Source organism: Mauremys reevesii, linkage group 10 (genome assembly GCF_016161935.1).
Source record: "Mauremys reevesii isolate NIE-2019 linkage group 10, ASM1616193v1, whole genome shotgun sequence".
Taxonomy (NCBI): Eukaryota; Metazoa; Chordata; order Testudines; family Geoemydidae; genus Mauremys; species Mauremys reevesii.
Genome location: NC_052632.1, coordinates 333216 through 351319, shown reverse-complemented (window position 1 = coordinate 351319; position 18104 = coordinate 333216). Strand labels below are relative to the sequence as shown.

Sequence of the window (18104 nt, the reverse complement as noted above, 5' to 3'; positions counted from 1 at the left end):
AAACTGAGAGATTTGGTAGGTAAGTTTCCGTGGGAAGCAAGTCTAAGGGGAAAAAAGAATTGGCATTTTTTTAGAGAGATATTATTGAGGGCACGAGCAAATTATCCCAATGCATAGGAAGGATAACAAGTATAGTAAGAGATCACCATGGCTTAACCAGGAGATCTTGAACAACCTGAAAGTTGTTTTTTTTTTTTAAAAAGACACACAAATGGAAACTCGGTCAAATTATGAAGGATGAATATGAAAAAAGCCCCACAAGTATGTAGGGACAAAATTAGAAAGACCAAAGCACAAAATGAGATTCAACTCCCTAGGGACATAAAGGATAACAAGAAAACATTTTACAAATACACCTCTACCCTGATATAACATGACCTGATATAACATGAATTCGGATATAATGCAGTAAAGCAGTGCTCCAGGGGGGATGGGGCTGTGCACTCCGGCGGATAAAAGCAAGTTTGATATAACGCAGTTTCACCTATAACACGGTAAGATTTTTTGGCTCCCGAGGACAGCGTTATATTGGTGTAGAGGTGTACATTAGAAGCAAGAGGAAGACTAAGGATGTAGCAAGTGTATTACTCAATGAGACGGGAAAGATGGTAGCAGAAAATTCAGCAATGGCCAAAGTGTTAAATGCTTGTTTTGTTTCAGTTTTCACCAAAAAGATTAGCAGTTGATTGGACGACTAACATAGTGAACATTTAATGTAAATAGAGTAGGATCTGAGGCTAAAATAAGGTCAGTTAAGAATTATGCAATGTTGTGCTGTGTTGGTCCCAGGATATTAGAGACAGAAGGTGAGTGAGGTAGTGTCTTTTATTGGATCAACTTCTGTTGGTGAAAGAGACAAGTTTTCAAGCTTACACAAGAGTTCTTCAGGTCTGGAAAACGTACTTGGTCTTTCCCTATTGCAGGGAGTTGTTGGAGCTTTTCGCCATTGCTGGAGCTTTTCCCCATTGCCAGACCCTTTCTGTGTGGTGGGGGAATGCTCCAGCGGCTCCCCACTAGTGGTGCCTTTCCTCGCTGCCAGAGCCTTTCTGGGCAAAGGGGGAAAGGCTTCAGCAGCGGGGAGGCTGCAGGGCACTACGCTGCTGAAAATAGCAACATAGATGGGGGAGACACTCTTCGGGCATATAGAGAGCCATGTTGGGTACATAACCTAAGGGTTCAGGCATGTCCTTACTCACCTAAGCAGTGCCTCACCTTCTACACTGTTATTTATATACGTACTAGGGGGTATACAGTGAATGTACTCTACATGCCTTCATAAAGTGTGTGTAGTGTAGACATAGCCTTAGATACGTGTGCGTCAACTCTTCAGATGCCGTTGACTGCTCATTCATATCACTTAGTACTACTTCACTTAGTGCACTGTTAGGTAATTACACAAGAACTCTGGGGTGCTACCTCTAAATTCTGCAGGAAATCTGCCTTTTAAAAAAAAATTTCATTTAAAATTCAAGAACAAATTTAGTAATTTCACTCATTTGAAAAGATATAAAATTGAAGTTTCATTAGAAGTCAGTAGTGGTAATCTTGATATTTCAACCTTAAATCAGAAATGAGGTTTTTGCGGCTCTGGAGTTTCTTTGCAGGATGGACAGTCTGAGAGGTTACCACACAAAAAAGTTGAGAGAAATGGATAGTAGTTGATTCAGAAATGGAGTAACTCTCTAATGATTCTCCCTTTTCCCCCTGCCCCAATATTTGTGCAGATTTTTCAAGATTTTGGCCATTTCACTGAGGGTAAAAGTGCCTTCTACAAAGAGGTGAAATTCCAATATCTTAGAGCACCATTTTCCACTGACCCTAGCAATAAATTTCTTCAGTATGTATAGATGGAATTAAGCTTTAAACTGTATTCACAACAGTGCTGCCATTGTGAACTAAATACATTGTTTTTTCCTTTCCTATTACTGCAGTAGAGGGATGCCTCTCGCTCTGAAGTTGGTGATCATGAAAGTGAGGAACTGGAAACATTGTCAATAGGTGACTGTGGATGTTGTCTTCATGCAGCTCTGCAAAGATTGTGTTATGCCAAGTTAACCATATCTAAAGCTTCACAATGGTTTTCTGAGTATATGAGCCACTATATGCTTTGTAGGTTCATCCATTATAGCAATATGTATATTGCTGTGATCATGGCAGATCTTACAATGCTGCATAATTCTGTTGAGCTAAATTAACTGCTCAGCGGGAAGGTATATGTGAATCATCTGGCAGATTCAGATAGGGCAGTCTGGAACCTGGACCAATGAAACCTAAAAATATTGGACTAGATAAATTCCATCCCCTGGGGATGAGTGGCCCCTGCAGGATTGTCCCCTAAAGCTTGTTCTACATTGTTTGTTTAGGTGATTATTTTTTTTTAGAGCAGACCTAAAAAAGCTAGAGATAAAGTAATAGATCTCACTGTCAAATTTTCCTGTGTTGTAGCCATGGTGGTCCCAGGATATTAGAGAGACAATGCAGGTGAGGTTATAAGTTGGTCCAATGAAAGATATTATCTCTCTCCCACCTTGTGTCTTTTAAGACATTCAGCTTAAATTTCCCTTGCTTAACTTCAGCCCATAACTGCTTACTACTCTAAATCGTGTCACTCCCTCTTTGTTTTCCAAAGACTTCTTTCTCTTTTCCTCCGTCAATCTTCAATTGGCCAAGATACACTAATTTCTTTGAATCTTTCCTGGTCAGTCTGTTTAGCCCCTTAATCAATTTTGTTGCTGTTCTCTAAATTACTTATGTACATCTTCCTTCCTTTTTTTTCTGGTTGCCTTTTATGGCATCTTTAACTTCTTCCTAAGAGCTTTTCCAACTTCTTTATATTCTTTTTGTCTCTCTCCCCTTTTCCTCATTTATTGTGCAATGGAACACACTAACTACTAGGAATATGTGACCCTGGTTGGAAAGGTCAAGGAAAGGTATGCCTACACTGCAATTAAAAACATGCCTGGCCAGTGCCAACTGACTGAGGCTAGCAGGACTCTGGCCAAGGGGCTGTTTAATTGCGTTGTGGGCTCAGGCTGCAGCCCAGGCTCTAAGATCCTAGAAAGTGGTAGGGTCTCAGAGTTTGGACTGCAATCCGAGCCCAAACATCTACGCCACAGTTAAACATCCCCTTAGTCCAAGCCCTGCTAGCCCAAGTCAGCTGATATGCGCTAGCCACTGTTTTTTAATTGCAGTGTAGGCATCCCCGAAGTGGCAGACTTCCTTTTGCCTGAACAGAAGCTGTAAGTTCAAGTGTTCGAGGGAAGTTTGGATGAAATGAGATCACTGAACATTACGTGTGTGTGTCTTCAATCCCAAACTTCGTGAAAAGTTTGAAAAACGTGACCATATAATAGGATGGAATGATCCAGTGAATGAGAAGAGACTTTTGGAGTTTGAAAGTATGATGAAGATCATAAGCATGTTATTTAGTGAGATGGAAGAGAGACATGGAGAAGTGTTATGTCTGTGGATATTCGATTGGGGGTGGTATATGGAAATTTATCGATTCCAAGGCTAGAAGGGACTGTTGTTATCCTCTAGTCTGACTACCTGGATAACACAGGCAACAGAACTTCCCCAAAATAATTCCTAGAACAGATCTTTTAGAAAAACATCCAGTCTTGATTTTGAAAATTGTCAGTGATGGAGAATCCCCCATGGCCCTTGGTAAACTGTTTGAATAGTTAATTACCTTCGTTGTTAAAAATGTACATGTTATTCCCAGTCTGAATTTGTCTAGCTTCAGTTTCCAGCACTGATTCATGTTATACCTTTCTCTGCTAGATTGAAGAGCTCATCACTAAATACCTGTTCTCAAATATAGACTGTAATCAAAGTCATCCCTTAATTTTCTCTTTAAGCTAAATAGCCTCAAGGAGTTCAGTCACTATAAGGCATGTTTCTAATCCTTTAATCATTCTCGTGGCTCAGCTCTGAACCCTCTGTTTATCTACATCCTCTTGAATATTGGACACCAGAACTGGGCATAATATTCCAGCACCAGTCACATCAGTGCCAAATACAGAGGTAAAATAACCTCTCTACTCCTACTCAAGAGTCCCCTGTTCATGCATCCCTGATCTCATTAGTCCTTTTGGCCACAGCATTGTGCTGGGCGTTCAGTGTTCAGGTGATTATCTAGCATGACCCCAAATCTTTTTCAGTCGCTGTTTCCCAGGATAGCGTCCCCATCCTTTAAGTATGGCCTGCATTCTTTGTTCCTAAAGGTGTACTTTTACATTTAGCGGTGTTAAAACACATATTGTTTGCTTGCATCCAGTTTACTGAGTGATCCCTCTGCATCAGTGATCTGTCCTCCTTCCTTATTTACCATTCCCCCAATTTCTCTGTTGTCTGCAAACTTTATCAGTCTTTCTATGTTTTCTTCCAGGTCATTGATATGAACATACAAATGGTCATCTAGCCAAATATCCTGTCTTCTGACATTGGCCAGTGCCAGATGCTTCAGAGGGAGTGAACAGAACAGGGCAGATTTATCAAGTAATCTATCCCTGTCTCCAGTCCCAGCTTGTGGCAGTCAGCAGTTTAGAGAATCTCAGAGGATGTGGTTGCATTCTTAACCATCTTGGTTAATAGCAATTGATGGGCTTCTATTCTCCCATTAACTTATCTAATTCACTTTGGAACCCAGTTATATTTTTGGCCTTCACAACATTTCCTGGCAATGAGTTCCACAGTTTGACTCTGCATTGTGTGAAGAAGTACTTCCTTAAGTTTGTTTTAAACTGGCTGCCTATTAATTTCATTGGATGACCCTGGTTCTTGTGTTGTATGATAAAATGTTAAATAGCATAGGACCAAGAACTGATCCTTATGTAACCTCACTAGAAACACACCCGTTTGATGATTCCTAGTTTGCAATTACATTTTGAGACCTACCAGTTAACCATCTTTTAATCAGTTTAAGGGGATAGAAGTGGATGAGGGGAGCAGTAGACATAATATATCTGGATTTTAGTAAGGCTTTTGATGCAGTCCCATATGATGTTCTTATGAGCAAACTAGGGAAATATGGTTTAAATGAAATTACCATAAGGTGGGTTCACAGCTGGTTGGAAGACCATACTAAGAGTAGTTATCAATGGTTTACTGTCAGACTGGTTTCTCACTTCTCCATCAATCAGTAGCAAAATTACCAACTTCCTTTCCTAAGCCTCAGACTCATAAGAATGAGGAGAGACTAAACACTTAGGATATCAGGAGAGTGTTAGCTTTTCACTTGGACAGGACTAAATCATTTAGGTCATCTTCACAACACTTCGTGATAGTCACGGATAAGATCCAGTCTCATCTCAACGAATCTCACGTTAGATTTCCTCCTGCATATGTTTGTGCTACAACATTGCCAGTGTAACTACACTAACCAGAGTGAGACTGCCCTCAATGAGATCACAAGCATCTTCTGTAGCATTTCTAGCTCAAACACCTATATAGGATGTTTTTAGAGCTGCAATTTGGTCATCAGTATATTCTTTTGCAGCTCATTGTGCCATCTCTCAACAGGCTAGAGGCAATGCCAAATTTGGATGTCCTTCAATCATTATTTAGGTAGACTCCGATCCCACCTACAGATTGAACTGCTTTTGAGTCCCCTGAAATGGAATGGATATGTGCAATCAATTGTAGAAAAAAGGTTGCTAACTTGTCCTGTAACTGGTGTTCTTTGAGATGTGCTGTGCATGTTCATTCCATGACCCACCCTCCTTCCCCTCTATACTGGAGTCTGTCTGGTAAGAGGAAACTAAGCAGGGTTGGGGAAAGCTCTACCCTTTATACCATCGGGCAGCACTAGGAGGAAGCAGAGGGCTGTGCACTGCCCTGATGGGTACTGCTAAAGGAAAAATCTCAGCTGACACATTGGGTGTGCACACCTTGAGTGGAATGAACTGGACATGTGCAACACATCTTGGAGAATAACATTACAGAACAGTATCAGAGGGGTAGCCATGTTAGTCTGGATCTGTAAAAAGCAACAAAGAGTCCTGTGGCATCTTATAGACTAACAAATGTATTGGAGCATGAGCTTTCGTGGATGAATACCCACTTCATCAGATGCATGTACTGGAAATTTCCAGAGGCAGGTATAAATATGCAGGCAAGAATCAGTCTAGAGATAAATGAGGTTAGTTCAATCAGGGAGGATGAGGCCCTCTTCTATCAGTTGAGGCGTGAACACCAAGGGAGGGGAAACTGCTTTTGTAGTTGGCTAGCCATTCACAGTCTTTGTTTAATCCTGAGCTGATGATGTAAAATTTGCAAATGAACTGAAGCTCAGCAGTTTCTCTTTGAAGTCTGGTCCTGACGTTTTTTTGCTGAAGGATGGCTACCTTTAAATCTGCTATTGTGTGTCCAGGGAGGTTGAAGTGTTCTCCTACAGGTTTTTGTATATTGCCATTCCTAATATCTGATTTGTGTCCCTTTATCCTTTTACGTAGGGACTGTCCAGTTTGGCCGATGTACATAGCAGAGGGGCTTTGCTGGCACATGATGGTGTATATAAAATTGGTGGACGTGCAGGTGAATGAACCGGTGATGATGTAGCTGGTCTGGTTAAATCCTGTGATGGTGTCGCTGGTGTAGATATGTGGGCAGAGTTGGCATCGAGGTTTGTTGCATGGATTGGTTCCTGAGTTAGTTACTATGGTGCGGTGTGTGGTTGCTGGTGAAAATATGCTTAAGGTTGGCAGGTTGTCTGTGGGTGAGGACTGGCCTGCCTCCCAAGGTCTGTGAAAGCGAGGGATCATTGTCCAGAATGGGTTGTAGATCACTGATGCGTTGGAGAGATTTAAGCTGAGGACTGTAGGTGGTGGCCAGTGGAGTTCTGTTGGTTTCTTTCTTGGGCTTGTCTTGCAGCAGCAGGCTTCTGGGTAAACGTCTGGCTCTGTTGATTTGTTTCCTTATTTCCTCGTGCGGGTATCGCAGTTTTGAGAATGCTTGGTGAAGATCTTACAGGTGTTGGTCTCTGTCTGAGGGGTTGGAGCAAATGCAGTTGTACCTCAGTGCTTGGCTGTAGACGATGGATCGTGTGGTGTTGCCAGGATGGAAGCTGGAGGCATGAAGGTAAGCATAGTGGTCGGTGGGTTTTCGGTATAGGGTGGTGTTAATGTGACCGTCACTTATTAGCACTGTGGTGTCTAGGAAGTGGACCTCCCGTGTAGATTGGTCCAGGCTGAGGTTGATGGTGGGGTGGAAGCTGTTGAAATCGTGGTGGAATTCTTCCAGAGTCTCCTTCCCATGGGTCCAGGTGATGTCATCAGTATAGCGTAGGTAGAGAAGCGGTGTGAGTGGACGAGAGCTGAGGAAGCGTTGTTCCAGGTCAGCCATAAAAACGTTGGCATATTGTGGGGCCATGCGGGTGCCCATAGCGGTGCCACTGGTTTGGAGGTATGTATTGTCATCAAATTTGAAATAATTGTGCGTGAGGATAAAGGCACAGAGCTCAGCAACCAGTTGTGCTGTGTCATCATCTGGGATACTGTTCCTGGCAGCTTGTATTCCATCTGTGTGCAGGATTTTTATGTAGAGAGCCTCCACATCCATGGTGGCTAGGATGGTGTTTTCTGGAAGATCACCAGTGCATTGTAGTTTTCTCTCAGTGGTGTCACAGAGATAGCTGGGAGTGCTGGTTGCGTAGGGTCTGAGTAGAGAGTCCACATATCTGGATAGTCCTTCAGTGAGAGTGCCAGTTCCAGAGATGATGGGGTGTCCAGGATTTCCAGGTTTGTGGATCTTGGGTAGTAGAATAACCCCGGTCGGGGCTCTAAGGGTGTGTTGATTTGTTCCTGTGTTAGTGTAGGGAGTGTCCTGAGTAGATGGTGCAGTTTCTTGGTATATTCCTCAGTGGGATCTGAGGAAAGTGGCCTGTAGAATTTGGTATTGGAGAGTTGTCTGGCAGCCTCCTTTTAGTAGTCAGACCTGTTCATGATGACAACAGCACCTCCTTTATCAGCTTCTTTGATTATAATGTCAGGGTTGTTTCTGAGGCTGTGGATGGCATTGTGTTCTGCATGACTTAGGTTATGAGGCAAGCAGATGTTGTTGGTTTTTCTACAATATCTACCTGTGCACGTCGGCAGAAGCATTCTGTGTATAGGTCCAGACCGTCATTTCGACCCTCAGGAGGAGTCCATGTGTAGTTCTTCTTCTTGTGTTGTTGGTGGGAATGTATCAGTGCGCTGTTTGGTGTTATCTTGTGTCTGTGAGGGATAGCTCAGTGGTTTGAGCATTGGCCTGCTAAACCCGGGGTTGTGAGTTCAATCCTTGAGGGGGCCACTTAGGAATCTGGGGCAAAAATTGGTCCTGCAGGTGAAGGCATGGGGCTGGACTCGATGACCTTTCAAGGTCCCTTCCAGTTCTAGGAGATTGGTATATCTCCAATTATTACCTTTTTATTACCTTTATCCGCACTAGCAGCTCTTGCATCAACACAGAGAGCAGTGCACCATGGGTAGCTATCCCACTTTGCAACTGGCCACAGGGTGCTTTTGAGGGATTGCAATGCCTTATGGGGACAGGTACAGCGTCACATGATGAAGGTTGCTCAATCCCATCGTTCCATGGCCATCCTGCTAGGTTGCCCGCCGCTTTTCAATTGCCCTGGTAACCTGCGAGCCAGCCATCTCTGTCAGAAAGCCTGGATCCTGCACTGTGTTCAATATTGTGCTGTGCATTATGAACACAAGGCTATAAGGGGAGCCCAGTGCACGGGTGTTTGGCTGGGGGATGCCTTCAAGGAGCATATTAACACTGTGCCACAGTAACATCATGTTGTAGTGTGCTAAGCCTGGCATTGTTTGTTTGTTCGTTTGTTTGTTTTTTGCACCATGCTAGGAAACATGTCATGATTGCTGTGTGTGCCTGAAAAGTAACACATTGTAAATCACTTTTTAAAGTAGCACTCTGTAATATGATCAGCTGACGTTGTTGAACACTAACACACTTCTGTGGGCTTTCTGTGTTAGTGTGTGTGGGAGAGTGTGTCTCTGTGTGACAGAGACTGTGTGTGTTGCAGTAGAGGGTGTAGGGTGACCAGATGAGATGAAGAAAATATCGAGACATATTGGAGGGAGTCTGCCGGTGGAGCGCAAAAAAAAAAAAAAGGCTGAGTGCTGCCAGTGGAGGCGGGGGGAGATCGGTTGGGACACGGGACAACCACCCAAATATCGGGACGGTCCCAATTTTATCGGGATGTCTGGTCATCCTAAAAGTGTGGCACGCTGTCTTTAAGTTCAGACAGCAACCATGAGCAACCAATCCTGAGCCAGAAACTGGTGCACGGACAGCTGGTGTCCACCTGTCCTCCCACCCCAGCGTGGGTGGGTGGGGTGTGGATCACACCCTGACATCAGCCCCCACCTCCCTCCCTGGCTCTGTACAGCACATCAGGGGTCTCTTCTCCTGCCCCCTCCCGCTTGCAGCAATCTGTCCTGCCTGCCTGCCTCTGTGATCCTAGTGCAGGGGAGAGCAGGATTCCACGTTAATGTTTTGATTCCATGATTCCTTCAGAGTTCTCCCCCAGCCTCCTTTCCCCACAGACCCAGGAGATCCACCCCCTCCCCTGTAATACGGGCAGGAGTGCATTTGCTGCTGGGAGGCAGCATGCTCAGCTGGGCTGTAGCTATGTGAACTGTGCAGGCTGAGCAGTTTCAAAACTTCCCGGGGCTTTGAAAGGGGAGGGGTACATGCTTGTGTAGCTGGGTGCAGGGTAGCAGAGTTCAAAACAGTGAGCAGAGCAGTCAGTGTCGCATTGTGGGATACCTCCTGGAGGCCAGTTACAGCAGTGTAATGGATGCAGTGTCTGTACTGATGCTTTGTCGATCTAAATTGGTTTTATTTTGTCGGCAAAGCAGGAGAGTTTTGTCGGCAGGAGGAGCATTGTAGTGTGTATACCTCCACTGTTTTATCAACAAAAGCTGCCTTTTGCTGACAAACCTGTGTCATGTAGACAAGGCCTTAATCAACCATCCTTAATTCTTCTCAAAGCATTTTAACAACTTTTTTTTACAATTGTTGAGTATAAAAGTCAAATATGAAGAACTCTGAGTAATGGAACAATAATTTTCTTGAATTTCTTATGCTCCATTAGCCTTGCTGCACTCAATTGTGTATTCTCTAAGATAGTTCAGTTTGAATAGCTTTTCTGAATCTAAATGTGACTTGAACATTATTTAAAAAAACTAAATAACTTTTATTTGAGAAAAGAGACTTACTGTTCAGGGGATTATCATGTCATTCTACTCATGAAAACCATGTCGTCAGGGCTCCATTTGTTCTGTGACATCAGATTCTATGGTATTTTTTTTCCCCCTTTAATTGGAGATAGGTATATCTCCTAGAACTGGAAGGGACCTTGAAAGGTCATTGAGTCCAGCCCCCTGCCTTCACTAGCAGGACCAAGTACTGATTTTGCTCCAGATCCCTAAGTGGCCCCCTCAAGGATTGAACTCGCAACCCTGGGTTTAGCAGGCCAGTGCTCAAACCACTGAGCTATCCCTCCCCCTTATGCCATGATAGCCTTAAATTATTCAATTTGCCATCAAATATGCATTGTTTCTTGTATTTCCCCATCCCTAGCAAGCTATGCCTCTTAATTGAAAAGCCTAAATAATATAAAATTAGTTGGTGGCCATTTTTCAACAGTTTGTTTTTTTCCCTCAGTTTATTTCCCTCGGATTTCTCTAACCAGAGAAACTTTTGTGGCTGTGCTCTCTAACTCTTTTAAATACTAAGCTGTCACTTCTCAGAAATGTGTTTAGACCTGTGTAGAGGACAGCTAGCTGTTATGTTAGTTTAAAATTTGTAAAGCTTTCTGCACTTGTTCAAAATAGTGCTTTATCTTCAGAGTATTATTTCAAGCTTCTCCTTCCCTCCCACACAGCTTTTCCAATGCACTTCAGTCCTAACCTGCATTCCTGCCCTCTCTTCTTCCACCCTTTTTTCTGTTACAGTGCTGGGCATACCTTGAACATAACACTCCTTTCTACACATTACAAAACCACTACCCACATTTGCGTGATTAATCTCTCCGTTTGTTAGAGTGTGGAGGAAGATGTATGAAGCTATGGTAGTGGCCCAAGTCTCCCACTGGGCAATTATTTCTGGGATGACAGATTTATAGAGTAGAAAGATATGAGTTGTGAAGACCTTAAATTCAGAAAAGCTATTCAGTGGAGTGATTGGTTTGAGATCAGTAATTTATTTATTGGAGAGCACTCACTGAATCTATTCTTCAAACACCGCACTGGGATGTCCCAGTTCACTGCAGAAGGAGGATGAACTCTTCCCCATCCCTAGTGAGCTCCAGTGCTCTCCACATATATTCAGGTACAGACCTCTCCTGCAGATCACTAATTCTTTGCCTCTCTTTAAGGAACGCTGTTTCATTTCACTTTGCCAAAGGAAGGTGATGTCATTCAGCCCTTGACCAGTGTGACCCCATCTCTTATTGGGCAGCTTAAAATGGGACCCAGAAGACACAGCACTCCTATTGGTGAGTTTGAATAGAATGTCCTCATTTTGAAATTGGAGCAGATTTGGAAGCTGACTTGAGTCTTGATACAGATCTTGATGAAAGCCTTAAACCTAATTTAGGGGCTGGCATTGGCTGGCCTTGTGCTGTGACCAGGGCATGTTCACCTGTCACTATTTCCCATTGGTACTCTGACCCTGGTCACTCACTCATCCAACCAAACATTTCCACCTTTATATGTAGTCTCTATTGTACCACAGGGGGTGTGCCGGTCTTGTGTCTTCTTGCCATGAATTTGATATGCATGGTGCTGTGTCATCATAGGCTCCTGACAATAGGACTCAAAAGGCCCTCCCAGTCCAAATCTTTCCCTTTTGCTCAGGCAAGATCATCTCCTATATATACTGTTTTTGCCTCATCAGGCAGCATCCTATGCGATGTCTGACTTAGCAGTTGACTTCTATAGTGGTGTCTGTAGTGGATGATGGAACTAGTTGGCCTTTGGCTAAGGCTGTTGTCACCACTACAGAACTGAATCTCTGAGACGTTCTTAAGGGCAGCCTGATAGGAATGTCCACTGCTATGCTATTTGCCACTGAAGCATACAATTGCACCACTCCTAGGCACCCATGGGGAGCTGAACCCAATGCAGCAAAGACTACACTGGCCATTTTCACTTTTGTATTTTGTGCCTTCTTTCCTTCCTCATTTTAGTGGATGGCAGCTGCCCAGATAGAACCATAGTAACCAGTGATGTCACAGCAGAGGGCAGTATTGGGACCAATGATGTCACTGTGGAGAGCGCTATGGCATCAGGAGATGTGTTAGAAGAGTGTGAAAAGGGGAATTCTGGTGCAGCTCCTGAGGCTGATGGAAAACTCTGTCTTCGAATGAACCTTGCTACCCCTGTGAGCGAGGAGAGTGAGGGGAGTCTGCCCTTCAGTCTGGAAAGTAAGGGAATGGAAAACTGGGGAATATGTAGGTTCTGACTGTCTCCTCACCCTGGGATACCCCACCCGATGCCAGTCACTTGACAAGGGCTTGGAAATAGCTTCATTTGGAGAGCTGCTGGCCTCCTCCCTCAGGAATCCTTTTTTTAGTTCCCTTGCACAGTAACTTCTAAGAAAATAGTGTGTCCTGCAGCTGAGAGGGTTGTAGAGACCCACTTGGGTGAGGGAGGTGAGCTTGTGTCTCATTTCTATTGCAGTGAAGCAGAGACACTTCCAGGTGGAGGGAGATGTTCCTAGGGCAGGGAGCTAGGGTTGTGTATTTCAACAGAGTTGGGGGGCAATTAGGAAATGTGACCCCAGTCAGTTATCTTGAGAAAAGTGTAACTTCAGTGTCTGAATGCTGCTCTTATGCTCAATCTATGCAATATACTCAAGTATTTGTACAGGCTGGGGGTTGCATTGGGAAGCTGGTTGAGGGGGGATGGGATGGTTTCATAGCTATCTTCTCTCCTGTTGCTCAACCCCTCTAGCTACAGAGCTCATGGGGGCAGGGAGGCTGTTCAGGTGTGATGCTAACAGGATTCTTTCTCCCCTCCCCCATCTCCTTCAGAGCCTGCAGCCAGTGAAAGGAAAAATGGATCCTCTTCTGTTGCTGGGGCTGTTGCCAGGTAACTGATGCTTGTTGCCAAGCAAAGCGGTTGAACGCAAAGTTCTTGGTAATGAGAGAAATGATCATCTACCAACAGCAGGAAAAATAAATTTTAAATGAGACCCAGCAGCATGGAGCTGGCTCAGCCACTGTTTCTGCCTTAACCCTTTGGCACCTCCAGTGATGCTTCTGGTGCAGGGCTCTTGCCTTGGTTCAGGTGCCCCCAACTGCCATTTTATTCTGGCCTGGGTGCTTCCTGCTAACTTCCTGCCTTTCTTGGCCGCAAGAGTGGCAGGGCTAAAATGGTGGCCCACCAGGATTTGATTGTGACAGATTCAGATAATTTGGGGCGGGGGGGAAATCCTGAAATAAGTGCTATTAAGAGACCTTTGCCACAGAACTGCATGCTTTGTGTGAGCATTGCCATCACTCATTTTTCTGAGAGTTGGGAAGCTTTCTAGCTGTGTGGTGAGTTTGACCTCTCAAGTGTGTTGCGAGCTTTCCATCTCGAGTACTTTTTGCTGTGTCATGAAAGCTGTTATCAGCTCACACTGGAAAGAGAATGGGAGTACATGTGGCACCTTGGAGACTAACAAATTTATTTGAGCATAAGCTTTCGTGGGCTACAGCCCACTTCATCGGATGCATGCAGTGGAAGATGCAGTAGGAAGATATATACACACACACAGAGAACATAAACAATGAGTATTACCATACACAGTCTAACGAGAGTGATCAATTAAGGTGAGCTATTACCAGCAAGAGAGAGAGAGAAACTTGTAGTACTAATCAAAATGGTCCATTTGCAGCAGTTGACAAGAAGGTGTGAGGAACAGTGTGGGGAGGAATAAACATGGGGAAATAGTTTTACTTTGTGTAATGACTCATCCACTCCCAGTCTTTATTAAAACCTAATTTAATGGTGTCCATTTTGCAAAGAGAGGAGGAGGATATTAAAATATAAGATGCAAATTATCTAATATCGCCACCTAGTGGCAGCGAGGAAGTACTGGACAGTGATACTGTAATTTCTCAAAAGCCAGTGTAATGCTGACATCATGCTTACTGCACTGTCTCAAGCTACTGAGTTTCTCCTGGCTGGCAAGAAGGGGTCTGAGACAAAGGAAGTAGGAAACAACTTTTTAGAATTGTGAGTTGTCTCTTGACCCTGGAGAGCTCTGACCAACTCCAACTGCTTTGTTGATTTATGGCACAACAAATTAAAAAGCCTAAAGGCCAGTCTCTTGTTGGTTCTAGTGATTTTAGACATTTCTCCTTTCCACTGACAGTACTTTCCTAGTTCCTGTGATTGTGACCTGTTTCTTTTATCTGTACAACTAGCTCACAGAAGACACTGTCTGTGTTTAGTCGTGTCTGTGAAGTCCGACGAGAGGATGAGGCCAGAGGTCATGATCTTCCTGCTTCTCCATTTAGGTATAGAGCTTTGCATTTTATTCTTGTTTGGCCCTGTCGTGAGGTCCCATGTCCTTTTAGGAGCCCTGTGCTGTGTCACTGATTCTGGGGTGACCTCTAGAAAAAGATGGGGGGCACTGTGTGCATGTAATCAATAATATGGCTGATAGGTGCGTGTCATGTAGTAACCAAGCTGTGCTCTCTAGCTTTGAAGTTTGACTTGAGGAGTGCTGCTGTTGCAGCTGGCTGAGATGCCCAGGATTATAGAGGTGCTTACTGGTACCTGTTAGAAGACAATGCAATATAACTATGTAAACCACTAGCATCCAGAAGCTTTTCACTCCTGCACCTTGACATCTGTTGATTGGGGAGTGAGATTACAGGGCTGTGGGCTCTCGCGTACAGCAGACATTGTGTACAGTATTATTAATCATGTTTGTTATGGTAGTGCCTATGGACTTACCAGGATTGAGGCCCCATAGGACTAGATGCTGTACAGACACAGAGCAGTGGGTAGTCCCTGCCCTGAGAAGATTGTCTGTCTAGACAAGACAGACAAAAGGTGGGGGAAATGGATAAGAGATACTAGCAAATGCCATGCTTGTTTCACTACCCCCCCTTTTTGGTGGGGGTATAGCCAAATGGAAATACAAGGACAGGGAGTGGGGTGGCAGGGATGGAAAAGAGGGAGAGAAGGAATGCATGAGGGGTATGTGTAGAGTGGGGCTGAGGTGAAGAGACTGAGAATCAGTGTGGGAGTAGGTTGGAGCAAATGGCCCGTCAGCAAAAGGTAGATAAAGTCTAGTCAAAACTTTAGAAAACATTAGTGTTTTCTGCTCTACAACATCTCCGTTACATTTCTTATTGTCATTAGCCACTGTAACACCAAAAGAATGGTACAGTAAAGTGTGATGGTTCCTGAAGATGGGATAACTACCAGTAGGGCTGTGTCTAATTGGTGTTGGATGCCTGGAGCAAAACACACTTTAGTTAATGCTTTAGTTTGTGCTAAGTGTCATCTTTGCACTGGTTGGGTCCCTTTGGAGGTGCTGACATTTCAAAGGAACATTGGCACTTATAGGAACACTGCTGTGTTTAGCTACAGGAAGGTTGTAGTAGAGTCACCAGTTAATCTGTTCCCAGTGCATAAAACTAAGTGATTCTTATGCACTCCCAACAGATTATTAAATGACCATCCCATAAAAAGCCACGGGGAGTCCTGCTTGTGTGTAGTGGGTGCTTGGGCACCTATTGCTTTGAACATCTTAATATTGATCTGCATGTGATTGGTTTGCAGAGGGAACCTGTTCAGTTTCCCAAGCACACAGGAGGAGGAGGAGCTGCATGACAATCCTGAAGCTTGGCAACAGCGTCAGAAGCACATCCCTTGTGGGGAAATTAAAGTTTCTCAGCCTGCAGAGCAGGACTCCAAACATCAGCCATCCCATGCAAGAGAGGGAGAGGCTATGGAAGTTGATATTGAAAAGGAAGGGAAGAGCACACAGGAGAAGCTGAGTAAGGCTCTGGCAGCCCATGAGAGGGATAAAGGCCAGCAGTTGTGGGCTGGCACCAGTAACAAAGAGGTCCAAACTACAGGAGGTTCTGTTTTGGCCCCAGCAGCTGTGTCAGCAGCAACACAGACAATGACAGGAGTGAGCAGTCAGGTAGAAGTGGGAACAAGCATGGCTGGGCAAAGACCTGGCCAACAAGATGCCAAGGTCCAAACTGAGGAGAGTGGAGAGAAGCTTGTGAATGCCCCTGGAGATGACACTGAGTCTCTGCACAGCCAGGTGAGAATGAGCAAGAGCTCGGATTGCTTTTATGTAGTTTCAGCCCCTAGGTTCTGAAATTGAAGTCTTTACTGCTTTAGATATGAAAACAGTACTCCAGTCAGTACAGTGTCCTTATGGTGGTTTTACTTTGCATCCTCAGCCCTAAATTTTGAATGTACCAAAACTGCAGTGGAGAAGTAGTCTCAGTGGGTGGGGAGAGCTGTTTAGTGGAATGTTGGGCATCTGTCACCTGGGGAGGAGTATGGCAGGTGACTTGCTTTTTTGTACCCAGGATACAGGTAAGGTAATACATTTCCTCTTTCCCTCTCTCTGCTGGGCAGGGGTGGAAGTAACTTCTTGAGGGAAGGGGTTTGAACTCTTACTCTTCTGCACACAACCAGCCCTGATCACTGTGACTTCATCCAATAGCCATGGATAAGCATGTTCCTGGAGTGTTCCTGGAAAGAAATAATTTAATAGAACAATATTTTAAAGCTTTCCTCCTGAAATGAACCCAGTGAGAGGAATGGAATGGACTGACCAAAGCCTCAGAACTATTGTAAAGAAGTGTACAGACTTGAGAAGACCACCGCATTGGGGTCACATTCTGAAGGTTTCTTCACAAACATAAGCACTAGAAAATATGTGGTGGTTTTAAATGAAAGCAATTAGTGGATTCTCTGGCAAACTCCAAATCAGAAGGAGACACAGGGCCCTGGATATGACTATTAGGCAAGAAGGTTCCTTGATAAACTTATGCAGATTGAATTGACCCAATTGGGTATTTTCATAGTTTTCATCACATCCAGCTTTGGCTCCTTCCATTTACTGCAGTTCTGTGGCACCCTTGCCATTGGACTACCTCAGGGAGAAGCTGAATATGATCTGGATGTTCCCGTTTAATCATCTAGCTTCCTGTCCAAGGGGCAAGGGCTGTTATTGGACTGGAAACACTATGGGAAGAGAGCTCCTGTTTCCTAAGGCTTTTTACATATTCTGCTCTGTTTCCAGAGCACTGGTTGATAATATTTTGATAAGGGGACATTTCCTGTCCAACAAGTGTTTAATGTTAAAGTAAGATTTAACACCTTAACAGTTCTGTGGTTTGGGATTTTGTATCAAGTTATCATTGGTTTCCTCTCATTATAACAATTGCCATTAAAAACCTTTTTATTAAACACACAGAAGAAGGAAAACAGCTGAAGAAATTGAAACATAAATAATTATGTAAGGCTTTCATTTTAACAATTGACAGTTCGGAGGAAAAGAAAAAGTTCAATTGGATGGTCTTGAGCTCTTGTTGCTGTTGAAATCTGATCCTATTTCCTTGTAAAATGAAACAAGACAAACTCACACAAAAGGGAAAGATTAGCAAAGAAAGCACTTCTGTCTGATGCTTTCTTCTGCTGTCACAGTCAAACTGCTGGGAAAGTATAGACTTGTCACACAGTTATATCTGCCTTTCCAAGACCGGGCAAACGTTTACCAGCATCAAGCTGTTTAAGGCATTGCTTTTTAGCGAGCCTTTCTGGTCATGGGACTTGCAGCAGTGTTGCAAGAGTAGATTTGTCTTGACTGTGTAAGCCAGAAAGAGAGGTAAGAGAGAAGAGAAATGAGGTGGAATGGGGAGATGACGTGACTGAGTGGGCCACAGCCGGAAACTCTGACTTGCATCCTAGATGTTTTATTAAGAAGGTAGCTGAAGCTGTTAGTGTCATGTAGGTTTTCCCCTTTCTGACTTGGTGTGGTCAGGACATCTTTCAGGATCTGGTGATTTAAGGTACTCATCTTGGGGATAGGAGATGAGGATTCAGATCCCTCCTTTGAATCAG

General features: G+C 44.0%; 1 protein-coding gene across 7 annotated transcripts in view; it reads left to right on the top strand.

The window, feature by feature from the left end:
* Positions 1-18104, top strand: part of TP53BP1 (tumor protein p53 binding protein 1) — a 74673-nt gene that overhangs the window by 29256 nt on the left and 27313 nt on the right. For 6 of the 7 annotated variants that reach the window (XR_005585414.1, XM_039491092.1, XM_039491090.1 and 3 more), the window contains 5 exons: positions 11390-11509; positions 12203-12439; positions 13049-13106; positions 14429-14521; positions 15798-16290. Coding sequence is in view for 6 of the 7 variants with exons in the window: in XM_039491092.1 (XP_039347026.1) it covers positions 11390-11509; positions 12203-12439; positions 13049-13106; positions 14429-14521; positions 15798-16290 (1001 nt within the window). In the remaining variant the exon portion in view is untranslated. Of the gene's footprint in view, positions 1-1936; positions 1999-11389; positions 11510-12202; positions 12440-13048; positions 13107-14428; positions 14522-15797; positions 16291-18104 lie in introns of those variants that run through there. The other variant, XM_039491095.1, reaches the window with a different exon arrangement.